Genomic DNA, 19,589 nt, shown 5'->3' on the forward strand with positions numbered 1-19,589 from the left:
AAGACTGTTAATCACAGTTGTGGCAATCTCAAGATGAAAATCCACAGAAAGAAGCATTTATAATGCAGAAGGTTGTTTGTCACATTATAAAAAATTTTGAAAGGAATCTAAAATGTTAAAAATGGTATGTACTCTAAGCAGAATATTATTTGGTCATGTGCTGCTGCTGCTGCTGCTGCTGCTGCTGCTGCTGCTAAGCCGCTTCAGTCGTGTCCAACTCTGTGCAATCCCATAGACGGCAGCTCCCCCGTCCCTGAGATTCTCCAGGCAAGAATACTGGAGTGGGTTGTCATTTCCTTCTCCAATGCATGCATGCATGCTAAGTCGCTTCAGTCATGTCCAGCTCTGTGCGACCCTATGGACAGCAGCCCAACAGGCACCTCCGTCCACAGGATTCTTCAGGTAAGAATACTGGAGTGGGTGGCTATTTCCTTCTCCATTTGGTCATGTAGGTAGTAAAAAAGACAAAACACATGTTTGGTCGCTAAGTTGTGTCTGACTCTGTAACCCCACATAGACCAAGTGAAAAACAGTTCACAAAACTACACTGCAATTATGCCTAAGCTTAGAGAGCTAGACTTAGACTTCCCTGGTGGCTCAGACGGTAAAGCGTCTGTCTACAATGCAGGAGACCCAGGTTCAATCCCTGGGTTGGGAAGATCCCCTGGAGAAGGAAATGGCAATCTATTCCAAGGGGTCGCAAAGAGTCGGACACGACTGAGCGACTTCACTTTCACTTTCTTTCTTTAGAGAGCTGTAATCGCAAGAGAAGTTTCTTACTTTTCTTCCATAATGTGGTTATGCCAATTTTTAGACTGAATTCATTAAATTATCCTCTTTACAAAGAGATATTTAGAATAATTTAATAATTTTCTATCTTCTCCTAACTGCCCCACCACCAAAAGCATCCTACCTTCCATGCCATGCCCCCTGTCTGATACTCCCTTTCCAACTTGGCCCACTGGGACTGATCATCCTTGAAAGTGAAAGTGAAGTCACTCAGTCATCTCCAACTCTTTTCAACCCCACAGACTGTAACCTACCGGTTCCTCCAACCATGTGATTTTCCAGGCAAGAGTACTGGAGTGGGTTGCCGTTTCCATCACTCAGTCATCTCTGACTCTTTTCAACCCCATAGACTGTAACCTACCAGGTTCCTCCAAACCATGTGATTTTCCAGGCAAGAGTACTGGAGTGGGTTGCCGTTTCCTTCTCCAGGGGATCTTCCTGACCCAGGAATCGAACCACGATCTCCTGTGTTTCAGGCAGGTGCTTTACCCTCTGAGCCACCAGGGCTCCTAAATCCTTAATACCTCTCAAATCTCTCCAGGTCTGAGTGTGCCAACACCCAAACCAGAAGGCAGGAAGCTATTCACCTTAGTATCCTCAACTCCTAGAACAAGGTCTCATGTATGACAAGGGCTGGAAAAACACTCTTTGAATGAATTTTTATTCAAATTTGACACTTACAACAATTTTTCCCAACTTACTTATTGCTCATCTGTTGCCCTATTTCAAAGCTAGGCATTCCTTCTTTTCGTTTTTAATTATTTTTTATTTCCCAGAGTTCAGTACAATGCTGGGTAGAACTCATCTGAGCTAAATAAATATTTACTGAACTAACAAATACCTGAACACAGATCTATAAAGTGAGAAATTCATCTGGTTTGGGCAAATTCTTCCTTTAGAACACAAACAACTTTCTGGAGAGTTTTTTTATCATAAACAGGTAATGAATTTTGTCAAAAGCTTTCTCTGCATCTATTGAGATAATCATATGGTTTTTATCTTTCAATCTGTTAATATAGTGTATCAAATTGATTTGCATATACTGAACAATCTTTGTATTTCTGGGATAAAGCCCACTTGATCATGATGTATGACCTTTTTAATGTGTTATTGGATTCTGGTTGCTAAAATTTTGTTGAGGATTTTTCCATCTACATTCTTCAATGATATTGGCCTGTAATTTTCTTTTTTTGTGGCATCTTTGTCTGGTTTTGGTATCAAGGTGATGGTAGCCTTGTAAAATGAGTTTGGGAGTTTTCCTTCCTCTGCAATTTTCTGGAAGAGTTTGAGCAGGACAGCTGTTAGCTCTTCTCTAAACTTTTGGTAGAATTCACCTGTGAAGCCACCTGGCTCGGGGCTTTTGTTTGTTGGAAGATTTTTTTCAGTTTCAGCCTCAGTGCTTGTGATTGGTCTATCAGTTTTGAGAGGTTATACTTCATCCTAGGAGGCAAAAAAAAACCTCACACGCACAGCTTCACACCTTCCAGTGAATTATTCTAAGTAATTATCAGAGTAACAACCACATGAGTGTCACTGAGTTAAGGAAGGACCGAGTATGAAATGGATGGAAAGGAAGGAAGAAAAAAAAGAGGCGAGCAGCCTTGGCTCTTCAGGGGAAGTAAGACAACGGCTCAGAAAACAATCTGGAAAGCAACACAGCTTTCCCGCCTAGAGCACCAGCTGTTCCTAAGTGCTTACAATGCCCCAAGGCCAGGCACTGCCCTGACCCCTTCATGAGCATGACCTCCTCAGTCCTCACCACAACTATGTTGGGTGGGATGTTATTATCTCTGTTTTAAAGATGGAAAAAGCAGGAGTTTGGACGAGTTAAAGAACTTGGTCAAGACATACAAATAACAAGTGAATTCAAGGCCAAGCTGTGGTTCAGCTGAAGTCTTTGCTCTCAGCCTCTACACCAGAGGCAGAAGGGCTTCTTTGCAATTAGTAGTAGACTTAGAGGTATAATATAACTGCTAAGGCCTTAAGTATAGTCTACAGAGGGAACAGCAGACACAGACATGGTTAGAAAGTCTACAAACTTTAGCTTTGTCATCCCTGATTCAGACATGACATCTGGGTCAGGCCAGTCCCAGTTAATCCATAATTAGACCCCTTACTGAGCAATCTGAAACCTTAACAAATGTGTTAAGGAACATATAATGTGGTTACCACCTTTGTTCAAGTATCCTCCACATATCTGAAAAAATTCTTAATTCTTTAACCCTGAATTATTTTCCAGTCCTTCGATCATCATGGCCTCTGCAAATTCCCCTTGACCTCTTTAGCACAGTTCTATGAACTGAAAACAATACAGAAATCAGTGAGGATTTGGTCTGTAAGCATGTGGCAGGAAACTAATTAATTCATGCTTATAAATTTTTAAAAGCCATCTTTACATTGTTAGTCACTCAGTCATGTCTGACTCTTTGCAACCCATGCACTGTAGTCCACCAGGCTCCTCTGTCCATGGAATTCTCCAGGCAAGAATATTGGAGTGGGTAGCCATTCCCTTTTCCAGGGGAACTTCCCAACCCAGGGATCAAACCCTGTCTCCTGCATTGCAGGCAGATTCTTTATTGTCTGAACCACCTGGGAAGTGCTCTATGAACTGAAAACAGTATAAAAATCAGTGCGATTTGGTCTTCAAGCATGTGGCAAGAACCTAATTAACTCATGCTTATAATTTTTCAAAAGTCATCTTCTTTAAACTCATCTGAGAGTATTTTGGATGCTATAATGATCTAAGCTTCTTAACTCTGAAACTGCACTGCGTATTGTACTGGAAGGGAAAATCTCTTTTCAAAAGAGTTGATCTGTTCTTAAAATTTGAACCCTCCATCTCAAGGACCACAATAGCTCAGCTTAAGGGGTGAAGAGATGCTTCATGAGTGGGGACTTCCCTGAAATGGATGTCTGTCACTTGGTAAGTGTCCCTGTGATCTCCAGTGGCCACATCATTCCAACAACTCTGGCTTTCAGATCACCCACAGAGAGGGGGTTTGTGGATTTCCTATTGAACGTGATGGTCTGTACTTTATCTCCTTTTTGATACTCATGACAATTCTAGGAGATAGAACATAAAAAGGTTCTCCCTCACTTACAGATAAGGAAATAGAAACACACAAAAAAGAAAGCTCCTGTGACATACTTAAAGTCATGATTTAACAGAGAAACCACAGGCAAAGCCCTGACTCGACAGGTGCATAATGTATGCACAAGTTGTCACACCCAAAAGCAAGGTATGATAGTTGTACAACAATATGAATGTACCTAATACCACTGAACTATACACTTAAAAGTGCTTAAGACTCATCAAAAAAAAAAAAGATTTTTGCTAACTATATATGGCAACAGATGTTAACTGGATTTGTTGTGGTGATCATACTGTAATGTATACAAATATTGAATCATTTTGTTGTACCTCTGAAACTAACATAATGTTATATCAGTTATAACTCATTAAAAAATAATTTAAAAAGAAACAAAGAAAAAACGATTAAGATAGTAAATTACATGATATATGTATTTCACCATAATAAAAATAAATGAAAAAAGCTTATCAAAAGAGAAAAAAAAGAAGTAGTGATGTGACTTTGTATACAGACTCTTCCCTTGGTCCGTAACCTTTACTTTGATCCTGGATTTTTAAAGACCATGGCTGGCTCAGTCATTACTGCAAATATTTCTAGTAATGAGGAAGATACGACTTTAAGCTATATCCAATTAATCCAATTTGATCATTGTCAGTTTCTCTCTGAAGTTACCCAAAGGAAGTTATCTTCCTTCTTTCTTTCATATTTTATCATTTCATTATTCATTCGTTCAGTAGGTATTTATGGAGCACCTACCACCGACTGGGCACAGTTCTAAACCGATGCTCAGTGATCAAGTACTGAAACAGTTTCATGCCAGTGACAAGTAACCCAGCGCAGCCCCCTCCCGCCCCCCACTGCTAGCCACCTTGCCTCTTCCCTGGGACACCCTCCACCCTGGACTTCCCCAAGATTCAGCACAGCAGGAAGGCTCCCTTGTGGCCAGCTTCCAGTTCAACTAGCGAATGCTTGGGCCTAACTTCTGATTAAATATTTTATCACTTCCTAGACACAGCAATGAACAAAACTGACAAGGTCCCTACTTTATAGTCTAGGAAAGAGATGATAAACAAGTAAGTACACAAACAGATCTGATAGTTTCAAGTAGTAGAGTGCAGTAAAAAATAAATAAATAAAACATCAAGGGCTAGAGGATACTGGAGGTGGGGGAAGCAAGGTAAAACTCGAGAGAAAGTCTCTCTGAGGAGGTGATATAAGATCAGAAGGAAGAAGGAATGTATATGTCTGAGGTAAAAACATTCCAGAGAGAGAACAGAAATACCAAGCCTTGTGGTGGAAACAAGCTTGTGATGTCATGATTAAAAGGCATCTACAGTAAGGAGATCACAGAGGCAGAAAGGGCTAGATGAGGGAAGATCTCAATGGCATTAGGTAAAGAGGCTAAATTTCATGCCAAGAACAGTGAGCAAACATTAGACAGATTTGAAAGAGGGTAATGATCAAATTTATAGTTTTAGAACATTACTCTGACAATTGTGTGGCAACCGAATTAAAGGAAAGCGAGGGTGTGAAAAGGAGACAATGTATGAAGCTGTGGTGGTCATCCAGGTGAACAGCGACACTGGCTTGGACTAGGTGGCGGCAACAGAGATGAAAAGAAGCACTCTGACCCAGTACATGTTCTACAGTTAGAAATTACTGATGAGTATAATGTGGAGGAGACAAGAATCAAAATGACTACTATCCTTTGATTCAGAAAGTTGCTGATGGTAGCTCATTTATTTAAAAAGTCAATGAGTAGGGGAATAAATAGATTTGTGGAGAGGAGGAGTAAAAATGTCTGCCAAGATCAGAGAAGCAGATGTAGGAAACGGACTTGTGGACATAGGGGGAAGGAGAGGGTGGGGCGAACCGAGAGAACCACTGACACATGTATACTGTCAAGTGTAAAACAGATATCTACAACGGGAGAAATAACAACAACCTCAGACTGCAGATGACATCACCCTTATGGCAGAAAGTGAAGAGGAACTAAAAAGCCTCTTGATGAAAGTGAAAGAGGAGAGTGGAAAAGTTGGCTTAAAGCTCAACATTCAGAAAACGAAGATCATGGCATCTGGTCCCATCACTTCACGGGAAATAGATGGGGAAACCGTGGAAACAGTGTCAGACTTTATTTTGGGGGGCTCCAAAATCACTGCAAATGCTAACTGCAGCCATGAAATTAAAAGACGCTTACTCCTTGGAAGAAAAGTTATGACCAACCTAGATAGCATATTCAAAAGCAGAGACATTACTTTGCCGACTAAGGTCCGTCTAGTCAAGGCTATGGTTTTTCCAGTGGTCACGTATGGATGTGAGAGTTGGACTGTGAAGAAGGCTGAGTGCCGAAGAATTGATGCTTTTGAACTGTGGTGTTGGAGAAGACTTTTGAGAGTCCCCTGGACTGCAAGGAGATCCAACCAGTCCATTCTGAAGGAGATCAGCCCTGGGTGTTCTTTGGAAGGAATGATGCTAAAGCTGAAACTCCAGTACTCTGGCCACCTCATGCGAAGAGTTGACTCATTGGAAAAGACTCTGATGCTGCGAGGGATTAGGGGCAGGATGGGAAGGGGACGACAGAGGATGAGATGGCTGGATGGCATCACCAACTTGACAGACCTGGATTTGGGTGAACTCCGGGAGTTGGTGATGGACAGGGAGGCCTGGCGTGCTGCGACTCGTGGGGTCGCAAAGAGTCGGACACGACTGAGCGACTGAACTGCACTGAACCGTGCAGCACTGGGCGCTCAGCCTGGCACTCTGTGACAGCCTAGAGGGGTGAGGGGTGGGGTGGGAGAGAGGCTCATGACAGAGGGGCTACATGTACACTGACAGATGATTCGTGTCGCTGTGCAACAGAAACCAACACAACAATGTAAAGCAATTATCCCCCAATTAAAAATAAATTTTTAAAAACTGTGCCACAATAAATGTGAGATATCATTTAGATATATGATATGGGGCTATCCAACAGGCAGTTAGATATTTGATTTTGATAATAATCCTGTGAGACAGACCAGAAAACCCTGGTACTAACCAAATTTTACTAATGAGAAAACTAAGGTTCAGAGAAAAAGTCTTTGTCTTAGTACAAAATATTTCTAGTAGTCAATGCCCCTTGATAGAAGAATGATAACCACATTTCAAAAAGGGAGACACCTTTACTGCTGGGGACTCTGAAAAAAACACAGGTACATAGTTCATGCCATTTGACTACACAGCTGTTCCGAAGTCAAAGTCTTTTATGTCCAAGAAGATTCCCCTGGGAGATTATGACTTATCCCAATAGCAATAATGTAATATACGTGACACTTAGCTGAGATGTATAATGCCACTACTGTCTTCTTAAAATATCTGAATCAACAATTAAATGCACACATACAATACAAAGTAAAGCATAAAATTCTCCTTCAGGAAAGATTGCAACTCCTGGTTTTCATTTTTATTAAGTGTTGTGTCCAAAAGCTTCCTGGGGAACACATTGCTAAAATTAGAAAAGAAAATCAATTGGGAAATGACTAATACAAGAATAATTACCCTGCTTCTCAGGACTGTAACAGCCTGTAAGACAAGCTCAAGCTGCCCTCAGCACTCCCCCAGACTGCTTTCCTCTCATTTGATTGCTTTAAAGTGGGGGAAACTTCTGCATTAGAAGATATATTTTACCCCCAAGCTCAACACATCTGTTAGAACTAAACTTCCGTTCAAAATCCCAAAGGTACCATGCTGAACTTAAGGATGTCACTAAAAACAGGAAGGACAGGCACTAAGAAAGAAAAAAGAGAAAGACAGGGGGAGGGAGGGGAAGAGGAGGAAGGAAAGGCGGGAGCAGCTGACAGCCTCTTCCAGATGACAATAACTTGTGATAAAGGCCTCACGAAATAACATGCTCAAAGGTAGGACAAAACCCCTCAGTAAGACACGATGTTTATTTACATGGCTTGAATCCAGAGGTTATTACAGACTCTCCATATTCTAAATACACAGTGTCAACTATCAGTTTCAAATAAATAGCAATCATCAAAGGTAAAGTGAAAAATAAGCATGCCAGCTTAATTCAGCTTACCAGCACTTCACTGAACCTTCATGCCAACAGCCAGCTTTTCATGAATACTCTCCAAATAAAAGCAAGAGCCTGGCTGGTGCTACAAATAATCCTAGTATCCTCAGAATTGGGAGGAAAGTTAGAGCTCATTATATCCAACCCTCTTATTTAACAGATAAGGAAACTAAGTAAAGCTAAGAAAGATAAAGTGGTTTATCCATCATCCCAGAGCCACTTCAGGATGAAAAGCGGTGTTTCTGATTCTTAGTCATGATTCCAAGTACTAGAGCATGCTGTCTACGGAGCGAGAAAGGCACCACCAGGGATGGCCCAAGGCTTTCTGGTAGCCACATCCTGAAATGGCGGGCAGAGCTGGGTACCTCCATTTGGAAACAAGGCCCCAGGCTGCAGGCTGGCTATCAGCCTGCCACTCTTCTCAGCCCACACCCTGCAACAGCTGACAGTCTCTGCAACAGCACAGCTGGGCTTTCCCCCCTAGAGCTTTTGGTTTGATGTAGCAGAGTTTGATGTCTGGTAGCTGGTGCCTCCTTCCATCAAGTTCTTCAGAAGGAGGCCCTTGAAAGGTCACATAGCAGTGAGCTTCCAGGCTTTAGACACAGACTCTCCCAAAGGATGAGAAGGAAAAGGACACCTCTCTCCCTTCCCTGCCCAATCCTAGTATGTACAGAAAATTCTAGAAGTGTCCACACCAAAACTGTGTAGCACATTCATGTGGAACTCACATTTACGTTTCAGTGTTTACAGAGGACAAAATTTCTAATCAAGATTAATTTTGAAAAGCCATGTCTAGTTATTAGGGAAGCTGTAATATATGCAGGATTTATATTCAGCTTGCTTACCGTAAACACTTGTATAGATGAATAAAGGGATTGACAATAATAATAATCCTTCCCCATGCAATCAAAGATTTCCTCTTATTCCCAAGAGGAAACCCTTAACAGTCTTTAATAATCTTCTACTATATATTTTTTCCTGTAAATATCCTTTCTTTTTATAAAACACCTTTACAACTGTGGGATACAAGCTATATGTTGTAGTCCCAAGATTCTCTCATTAGCTATTGGAAAATAAGACCCAAGAGTAAATGGTTCATCAATATTGGTCCACACTTTCCATTCCAGATCAATTTGTAAGTTGCTAATAATCTTTACCATCTCCCAAATCCACTGGAAAAGCATCCTGGGTTTTATTTGACAATGTTAATATTCCAGTAGCCTGATTATAGAAAATAATCACGAAAAAAGTACTTACGGCATAAGCACCTATCAAAAATGCAGCATTTGCTCTTTTCCGCTGGTCAAAACAGGTGTAGTGTACTATTCTCTTTCTTGATAAACTGTATGACTAGAAAGAGGGAACAGAAAGAGTTAGTGCGACCGCAGAAACAACGTACAAAGAAACATCTCTTAAAGGACAGAGCTGTGTCATAATCAGTGACATTTAACCATTTTTTTAATTTCTGTGGCATCGGTGTGTAAGTATTACAGGATGTAAGGTTACCAGCTCAGACATTTTATAGTTCAATCATCATGTAACAACTGACACTATATCAAATATGTTTGTCTCCAAGAAAGGAGACTAATACAGTAGGAAATAATTAAATTATTGTTATCTTTATTAGCCAGAAGCATTTTTGAAGATTTACACTTCATCTTGCATGTAAAATTTACTCATCATTTTTCATTCCCTACCATGCCACACTCACTCCCAGAAAAGTTATCTTTACTGTTTACATTATGCCATTTGTTTTTAAATGTGCCAACCAATCTATTTTCCTCTCTAAAAATTTTAAATGCCTATATTAACTAGAGTGTCAATATTAATATTTTCTTTTTCTAACATTCTATAAAAATCCTCATTTAATTATCTGAGAATAAACGGTTAATGGAAAAAGATGAACCATCAAAAGGATTATGTCAGCAAACATCTTAACACAATAGCCATACATTAAATTTATGGATTCAAACGAACAGTTATTAAGCACCCGCTGCTCTTTGCCAGGCAATATGCTGCATGCTCAAAGAAATCCAAAATAAGCAACACAGTATTTTGTATACATGCTAAACATGAAAAGAAGGTAAAAATTAAAAGATCCATTAAAATAAAATCAAATTATTAATAAACTCAAACATAAAACAATGAAAACATGATACAGCTCAACTTCTTCATATTTCAAAACAGTTATTTGGTTTTCCTCATATTTCAAAACAGACAAATGCTTCTCAAAATACAGACACATAAATGCATTTTAACATCTATCTATAAATTCATTGCTACTGTCAAAGCAGCTTTTTATACTTTACACACTGACTACAACCCACAGAATATCTGCTTTGAGAACCCCTTTAAAAATGTAGATAATGAGGCTTCTGAGCCATCAGGGAAGCCCCTGGTGGCTCAGACGGTAAAGCATCTGCCTGCAATGCAGAAGAGCCGGGTTCGATCCCTGGGGTCAGGAAGATTCCCCTGGAGAAGGAAATGGCAACCCACGCCAGTACCCTTGCCTGGAAAATCCCATGGACAGAGGAGCCTGGTAGGCTACAGTCCATGGGGTCACAAAGAGTAGGACATGACTGAGTGACTTCACTTTCTTTCTTTTCTTTCTTCTTAAAAATGTAAGAACTCAACTATATACCTTTCTTTACCCTGCTATTTTCTATACAGAAAAGAAACTCTTTCAAAACTCTGAAGTCCAAAACATTCTGGCTTTAACATGTAACCAAAGAAAATTAGTTTCATGGTTGTGAGCCTGGAAACCCTCACCACCCCATTTCAGGCATGTCTTTCATAACCAAGACTCATATTCTGAAAATAGCATTGCTCTTTGAAATTAAACTTTGAAAAATAAGTGTCTGCCTCTAAGAGAGTCTCTTAGTACCAAAGTTCTTATTTCCAGACAAGCTTACTAAAATACATCTATGAAATAAAGTTTGAGTTCATTTTAAAAAGAAAAGAGTACATTTTATTCAATACCATTCAGTCGAGTTAATGCACACAAGTTATCTAAAGACTTCAAGGTCACCATCAATGGTCCTGACACCTGCCTACTTGCTTCTTCCTCTGGAACTATATTATCTACTGGACATTTTTTGTTTGTGTCTTTGTTTTTGCCAGTGATTTATCTCCATCAATAAGTTATATTTTATTTATTGAAAGGAGAATCAAGGCTCTTAAAACCTAAGCTTCTTCTATGGTCTCTAAATCCCAAGCCACCAAAAGAATGCCTTACAAAGCCCAGGCCTCCATTAACATGAGTCAGATGGAACACAAGGACTCAGCTCTTCTGGCTCCCAGTCTCTCACTGGTTTTATTTCCTGACTCTCTAACACACCTGTGAGGAAGTTTAAATTACCTGTCTGGAGGCTCTTTCCTACTAAGAGCTTAGGTTTCATGACAAACTACTTAAGTTATCATTAAATTTTGTGGAATTAAATTTATTTTACTACTTGCTAACAGTGACAAACTCATATTGCCGTACTTTCATCACCAATGGTCTTTACTGTTGGCTTGTTCTTGAATTTTCTGTATTTGTTTGCTTTTCTCTCTAATTCTAAAGTGTATGGAGTGCGGAGCACCACCCTGCAATGGGAACCAGGAAACTGAGGACAGAATTCTGAAGGAAATTTTCTTTTCACTCTCTATATAATTTTTAAGTAAATATAATACAAATTAAAAATTTAAGGACTTTATAATTTACCTTAAAAGCTTTAAGAAATTACATCAGATAAGGAATAGTCTTTATAAAATCTACCTTGAAATTTAAACTATTTTAAAATACCTCCTATTGGAAGCTGCCTATGAGATGGAAACATAATTGACTCTTCAAAACATCTGTCATCATACCTATTCACAAAATTTTCTTCTCACGTGATGAGAACATTCAGGACTTACTCTCATAGCAACTTTCACATATACAATAGAGTATTAACTGTAGTCACCATGCTGTATATTACAATAACTAAATTTTTTAAATGAGAGTTTTCTACTGATTTCCAGGGATTTTTTTAAAACTCCTAGTATTTATTTTGCTTAGCGATTTTGGAATTCTAGTGTTTTTCTCGGTTAACTCTCAAAAGCACCACAGTTGAAAACCGAACTGTTCAGTGAAGCTTGGCCAGTATCTCAGGTCACACAGAGTTGAGTTCTCACTCAGGGAATCAAAACTAATTCAAAGTGAAGGACAACAGAGAAAAAGCTTAGACATTACAAGCCTTGTCCTAATTTCCCTCCTTGTCACAGCCAGGCCTTCCTCTTATGGGTCAGCCTGCCCCAGTCTTGCAGCAGCAATGCTGTTCAACAGAGGAGATATTCTGGTACTCACATGAATTTTTCAGGGATAACAAAACATTCTGCCAGTTGTTTAGCTGGTGCTTTCCATGACTGGGTTGATATACACAAACTCTTTAATGTTTCCTCCTTCCAAATATTAAACATGCCCTTTTTCCTTAAAACACACACAGACACAGACAAACTACCTATTATATATCAAACTGCTCTAGAAGGAACAATACCATCCATTGGAGACACTGATGACTAATGTGCCTTTAGAGGAACATGTGGCTTGTCCTTTGAGAACTTTCATGGTAGAACTTTACCACACAAGAGAAGAAAGGTACAGTGTGCAGCCACAGGACTCTGTTTTATAAATGAGCCCCGTACGTATTTTCTCAAGTTCTGCCCTAATATCAAGAGAACTTCCTGCCTCCATATTGGACAGTTGCCTCTTCCTTACCTGGCCTGTCTCCTCTGGAGTCTAGTGTGCTGGCCAAAGCCCTCATGGACATTATTTGCTAAATCATACCATCACCTCTGGCTTTCAGTGAGTTCCTTGCTCTATTACAGATTCTTCCTGCTTTACATGAAGAGGTTTGAGATTATAAAAACACTGTGTACAATAGCAAAGTAAAGTTATAAACTAGTAAAACAAATGAATATAGTCTTAAATATAAAGGGGAGGATGTCACAGAAGGAATACTAAGATCTCTGGACTGTCCGTCTGCTGTGCAGCAAGACTGCATATGACTCATTGCAAATTATAATGTGCAGCCACTATTTATACTATATTGTAGATTTATATCTAGAAACTGGAATATATAGCCTTCTGAATCTTCTTAACTAAGTGGATTCTCCTTTATAATAACAGCAACAACCACCTAATATTTACTGATCACTTGCTACATTCCATTTCTCAAAGCAGTAGGACAAGGCCAGAGGGGTCCAGTTTGACCAGACACAGCAAATCCCAAACAGGAAGTCCTGGGCAAGGCTACAGTGTAACAGGCAAGCAGTGTTTCTCTTTTACCAAGAGAACATAAGCCTGCAGCCATAGAGGGCCTGGTTTACCAGACTTGACCCAGAGCTCCAAGGTCAGATCATAGAGAGTTGAATGCTCTCTGCAAAGGTGGCAGACGGGAGAAATTCAGAACTCTCTGAGCTTGATAACATGTGTAAACTTTAACTCTCAATCATAAGGTCATGGTAAGTTTCATGGTTCGAAATTTAAATAATTCTCAGGTTGAACTGGTCAATAATTTTAAAACTTTTCAGAAATTAAAAAAAAAACTAAACTTCAATCTAAATTATATTTTATTACTATATTATTATGCTGCATTTCATTCTCTTCACAGATTGGTTCGGAGTCACCTGGAGGGCTTATTAAAACACAGATTGCTGGGCCCCACCCCTAGTTTCTGATTTAGCAGGGAAGAGCCCAAGAAGTTGCATTTCTAATAAGTTCCTCAGTAACGATACTGAGGCTGCTGGTCCAGGGACCACAGACTGAACTCCACTGTGCTAACATATTGCTAAATCTTGAAAAAGAGCTGCGTGAAAATGTGTGAATAAGCCCTACACCTGGAAATGTACTATATGGACCCTAACATATTGTCCATCTGGTCAAGTAGCTCCAAAAGACATTTAAATTCTTTTAGGAACTCCAAATCATGCCATATGAATTTTTAAAGCATGTTATAAAAAACACATTTCACCAGATTCTCAGAAAAATTTATTACAATTTGTAAATTATTACATTCCAGCTGGTAACACCTAAGGAAAAAGTTCCTTTACTGATTCAGTAACCAAACTGCTTTAAATGGTGTAATTCCAGAGGTTCCAAATTCAGATGCTCTGAGAAGCCAAGAATTTCAAGTGGGTCAGTTGGCAAACTAGAAAAGTATGCCCAAAGCAGACGTAGCTCTCGTGCAGGAGTCTGGGCCCATAATCAGATGCTACAACATTTAACAGAAGCCAGAAATTCATAGTTTAATGAAGGAAGAATTTCATCAATTGCAATGTTGACCATGAATTCAAAATTTTTAAAACAGCATTCATGCTCCCTTCCCAAAAAAATGTCTGTGGACTGAAAGCAGCCCACAGGTAATCAGTCCGCTGAATCTGGGTACTGGGATACTGCAGTTGAAGAAAGTTCTAATGGTTCTCTCCACATGAACTGAGTAGCTGTTGTGTGTCAAGCACAGTGCTGAGCAACATGGTAACAAGGCGAGCAGTACCCCAGTCTCTAGCCTCATAAGGCTCACAGTCTAATGAATATTTGATGCTAAATGAGGGGAAAATATTGGCCAACGCTTATGACAAACAGAAGAGAATAACCACCTAGGGATGCATTCATAGCACAGGAAGGACCAATGGAATGGATCTTAATTACAGATACAATAACTGTTTCATTTAGCAAGGTAAAAAAATAATAGCTAAAAGATGGGATTCAGTATTGAATATCTATCAATTAACCTAAGCAAAGCCATGGAAATTTCCAGACCTGTACTGTTTCCCTGAGTGAGAGTTAAAGTTCTACTACTCTTACGTACATCATAAGAGCATGTAATACAGCATATAAATGTTTGATGGTACTTGTAAACCAAAGTACAATGACTGCAATCGTAGAAAAACACAAATGAAAATGAGGATACTGACCCCAGGCAGACATTTTCTATCTCAGAAAGGAAAGCTATGTGAAAGGTTGCATTCTAGTGAGATCACTGTGAAAAACAAGCCACGGCAACTCAGCGAGAGAGAAAATGATGACATGTTACACAAATCACAAAACCACCAGGCTATCCTTGGATTATGATGACAGACACAAATCGTGCACTTCTTCAGTTAGGCCAGGAGACTACAAACTACACAACCATTCAAAATCAAAGGTGATACAATTAAGCTCAAAGCCAGAAAACACAAAAACAAGAGAGTTAACGGCCAATTTAAAGAAACAGATTTTCAGAGGGCAGCCATTTGGTAAAGTTGCTTGCCATGCTTAAAAGTAAAATCTTCAAGTCGTGCGGTTAGAATGTGGTGTTTCATCAAGCTGTGTGAATCAGCCTGGTTGAGCTAAAGAAGATATTAGCGAAGCCTGGATAATATGCCCTTAATTAAAAACCAGAGCCCATGCACTTCCCTCAACAAGCAAGCTCTGCCAGTGATGGTGGTCAGATAAGTAGATTACAGCACACGGACCATGGTGATCAAGGCATCATTCTCTTACAGGTGACTAGTCTAGCCCAGTAATGGCCGCAGCAATCAGCGTCTCCATAGCAATCAGTGGTCATCCCACTGCAAAAGCAATAAAATGAACAGGTCTTCCTATGAGCAGCCATGACCTCTACATGTTTTACCTCCAACTTTCCCAGGAAAGGGATATTCTTGAAAATTTTCTTTGGCTGTGCAAAACAAAATATGGTTTACGTTTTTATTCAGAGCTAAAATAAAGCAGGTTGAATAGTCTCTTTTAAAAGAAAACAGTGTCTCTTGAAGGTTCATTTTGTTTCAAACCCAGTACATTTCATTCTATTAAATGGCACCTTGATTAAAGCAGAAGTCAAAATGTCAAGAAAAGTTGCTCATACAGATTATTCAATCAGGCTGATAAAATAGCTGAAGGCATTTGAGGTTGCTCTATAAAAGGGGGTTTTCTTGCTTGAGGACTGTGAATGGGCATAAAAGCCTCCAGGCCTTGCAAACTCTATGTATGATCACTCCCATGGGCATTAACACTGTTTTGGCACCCCTGATAAACCTCTTTAAAACTACATGAACTCTCTCTGGAATGTAGCTTGCTTTTCTTCCCCCAGAAGTCCATGAACCTACGACAGAAGATAACCTCATGAAGAAATCTTCCACATGTTTTTGTAGTTGTAGTAAGAGGGTGGTCTGATCACTGTATCAGGAGTTCTTGTATGAAGTACCTGCTACCCTGGCAGTTGCCAGGCAGGATTACTGCACTGACCCACTCAGCAACACGGAGTCCCCTGAGCCCCCACCATCTGCCAGGACCGTCACTGATTTAACACAGTCACCCATTTCACCCACTCCCACTCCCCTTCCTCCTTTTTCCCTGAAAGGGTCACGCAGGACATTCTGTACACTTCAAATTACATTTCTGTCAATATTCTGTTAAATCTTTTTAAAAATAAGTCCCCAAGATTACTGTGATCGTCTTGTTGATTCATAGAGCAGGTATTAAAAAAAAAAAAAAATCAGTGCCCTAGAAAATGTCCCCTTTTTTCCAGCAATGCTTTTAGACTTTTCCCCCGCCCCCAGGCTGGGGTTTTATTTTTCTCTGATGAAAAGTGAAATCAACAGTTAAAACTGTATTTATTTTAGAAGAAGCCATTTCAGCCATCTTATGTTTATAAAACTGTCAGGTTATTAAATCAGTAACTGAAAGATTTTCTTAACTGATTAACTATGAAAAAAAGGCATTTTACTTTTCAAAATACCACTACTTTGTCTTTTATTAAGACAGTCTTCTCAGAAGCTCTTATATTCTAGCCCAGTGCTGTTAGCATTGTGTACACCAAAAATCCCTTTGAGAACCTATTAAAAAGTTATGAATCCTCTAAGAAAAATGTAAACACATACAAAATTTTATATATAATTTCAAGAGTTTATGGATTCTTTGAAATATCAGATTAACAATTCTTCATCTAGACTATTAATCATTGAAGACATTTTAAATTAAATAATGTATACAGTTTTGCAAATTGTTCTCACTTCATTAAATCTTTTTTCTTTGACTGATTCTCTTATGGTAGCTCTTGAGCAGAAATAACAAACTACAACCTATTACTGTATAACTGTTAATACTTACTCTTTTTAAAATATAGTTTAAAAAATATATAAAATAAAATATAGTTTAAAATAGAAACAGGGTTTCTGCTGGTGGTGGTGGTTTCTGGTTTTGGTTTTTTTTTTCAATCTAAGCAAACATATGATGAATAATTTTCCATTTTTATTCACAAAACTAAAACAAAGGCCATTGGGAATAGAATGAGTACTCACACACACACAAAACCAGCAATAAATCACCTCAAATCATCAACTTGAAAAAAATATTTTAACATATAAAAAATAACAAATTTGGGTTTGAAATAAATAGAATGTACTGTAAAATATTACCTATCTACATAAGGTATCAAATAAAGGGGCAAAAATCATGAGCGCTTTATTGTGAGAAATAAAAATTTCCAAAGTAGAAAATAAAATGCACCTAAATGAGTTAGGAAATCACACAGAAGAAGAATTCTAAGAAGCTGTTATTTGTTAAACTAGGGCCAATTACTCAGAGAAGTAAAGGACTTTGAGGACCAAGTCAGTGCTATCAGACTGGGTATTTACACTGTCGATAGAGCAGTTTCAGTAGAGTAAGGTAGGCAAAGGTGCAACAGCAAATGATTGAGGAATCACTACACACTGAGGGTGTAAAATGCTGAGGGCAGGTTACTGAAACTTCTTGAGGAAAAAGAAAAGAGGAAGTCTAAGTCATGGGGTCATGATAAGATCAACAGGTTTCTTTGTGTTTAGCATCCTTGTGCTGGACACTCGGAGACACAAACTTATAATGCATGCCTCTATCCTCTAGGAGCTCAAAGTCTAGTGAGAAAAAGATGCAATTAAAAAGTGCAAATTAGAACTGAAGTGATAATTTCAGGTAAAATTAAAACTCGTCAATAATAGAGATATGCACAGAGAATTATGGGAAAACAAGGCAGCACCTCCCACCTTGTGTTGCAGCACAAGCAGATGCTTACAGAACATGATGGTGCCAGAACAAGGTCTTAAAGAATGAGGGTTATCACACCAGAGGGCAAGGGCACTTCACAGCCAGACTACAGGTCACACGCAATTGTGTGGAACAGCAATATGACTGGGGTAAAGTACAAGGCTGGGAAGAGGCAGGGGGACTGCAGTCTTCAGTGAATCAGTAAACTGGTGCATGAAATCCCCTGCCAGGAAGGATGGGAGTTGTCAAGGTGAGAAAGACAAAAGGCATGGAAGTAAGGTGCCAAAGGTCTCATCAAAATGAGTGATCACGGGCTACAGACAAGAGACATCAGAAAGCAACTGACAGGAGAGGGAGTGAAAGGAATAGGGAGACTGAGGTCTGGAGATTACACAAGGGTAAGAGACAACGTGGGAGGCATGTAACAAGGAGGGTACGTTCAATATCAGAAAGCCTAGAATCTGGGTTCCTGGAGGCAAAGTAGCCAGAGTGGCAGGAACAGTCACTGGAGCCAAAAAGAGGCAGAGTAGCTATGAGACCATAGTGGGCCAGCAAGGGGAAGTGAGTCAGGGCTGGGCTGCGGGTGAGCACAGGAAGATGACAAACCAGAGGCTGCAGTTACCAGGAAAGGTGGAGATAAGAGCATGAGTGATGTGGTCAAGGGCCTGGGAACCTGGCCCCGACTTTACCTTGCATCCTTGAGCAAGTCTCTGCCTCTCTGGGGCTTTCCTGTCTGCACTTATGAAACCAGAAGGCTGGACTCAATGGTCATCTAGATTCCTAAATTAAATCAGATAGCTTTCTCATATGGAAATGATAGCTGTGAAACTGAGAAGGTGTTCATAAACTTTGTTGAAGAACTGTCTTTATTGTAGTTTCTATCAGAGTTCACAAACGTTACCTTCCTTTTGTATAGGACTTCAAAAGTCACAAAGCTTTCTTAAACCTGTTTTCTAACCTCTAGACATATAGTCCTAACCATCTCTCTGAGAGCTCTATAATCCCTATGTTAGAGCAAACTGAGATTCCACAAGGCTGAAGTGACTGTAGCTTTGAATTGGTAAAGCAAGTTTTTTTCTTCTAATAAAGAGATTCTACCTGGTATGCTTTATTAAGATAACCCATGACTTATTAACATTTAAAATTCATTCCCTCAGCAAGCAATAAGGTGCTCATTAACTGCACTAAAGCTAAAAATGTCATTCATTCCAGGCATCCATCAGATTATCTGATCACCGAAATGAACCTAGAGGACTGTTCTGAACTTTACTTAATTTATATAATGTTGAAAGAAAGCTTTGTAAATGAAAGCAAATCAAAACAAGTCCTTTATACACTTACTCATACTGTTTAGTACAGAATATGATAGAAAAATCATCTTAATTCAATCCATCTACTTTTATGTAGTTGGGAGATGGTGAGAGAGAAGCCTGGAGTGGTATAGTCCATGGAGTCTCTAAGAGTCAGATGCGATTAGGCGACTGACAACAGCAACATAAAGAACACTGAGTCAGACCAGAAGTTTTGTTTCCCTAATAATGATTCCTTTCTCTTCAATCAGTCTAGATGGTAGACTGGTTCCACTTTGTTGATTATAATACCCAGCTTATACCAATTACATACT

The 19,589-nt window shown here is 39.4% G+C and overlaps 1 protein-coding gene and 1 non-coding gene across 4 annotated transcripts in view; one reads left to right on the forward strand and one right to left on the reverse strand.

Annotated features, from left to right (window-relative positions):
* The window catches only part of CDC14A (cell division cycle 14A), a 183,825-nt gene that overhangs the window by 139,572 nt on the left and 24,664 nt on the right, over positions 1-19,589 (reverse strand). For 2 of the 3 annotated variants that reach the window (XM_040232221.1, XM_040232222.1), the window contains exon 4: positions 9,202-9,294. In XM_040232221.1, coding sequence (XP_040088155.1) covers positions 9,202-9,294 — 93 coding nt within the window. Of the gene's footprint in view, positions 1-9,201; positions 9,295-15,578; positions 15,624-19,589 lie in introns of all 3 variants that reach the window. The other variant, XM_040232219.1, reaches the window with a different exon arrangement.
* On the forward strand, positions 587-658 carry TRNAC-ACA. Its single transcript has one exon. It is a non-coding gene; the product is annotated as a tRNA-Cys (tRNA).

The sequence above is a fragment of the Oryx dammah genome, unplaced genomic scaffold (genome assembly GCF_014754425.2).
Source record: "Oryx dammah isolate SB20612 unplaced genomic scaffold, SCBI_Odam_1.1 HiC_scaffold_28, whole genome shotgun sequence".
NCBI lineage: Eukaryota > Metazoa > Chordata > Mammalia > Artiodactyla > Bovidae > Oryx > Oryx dammah.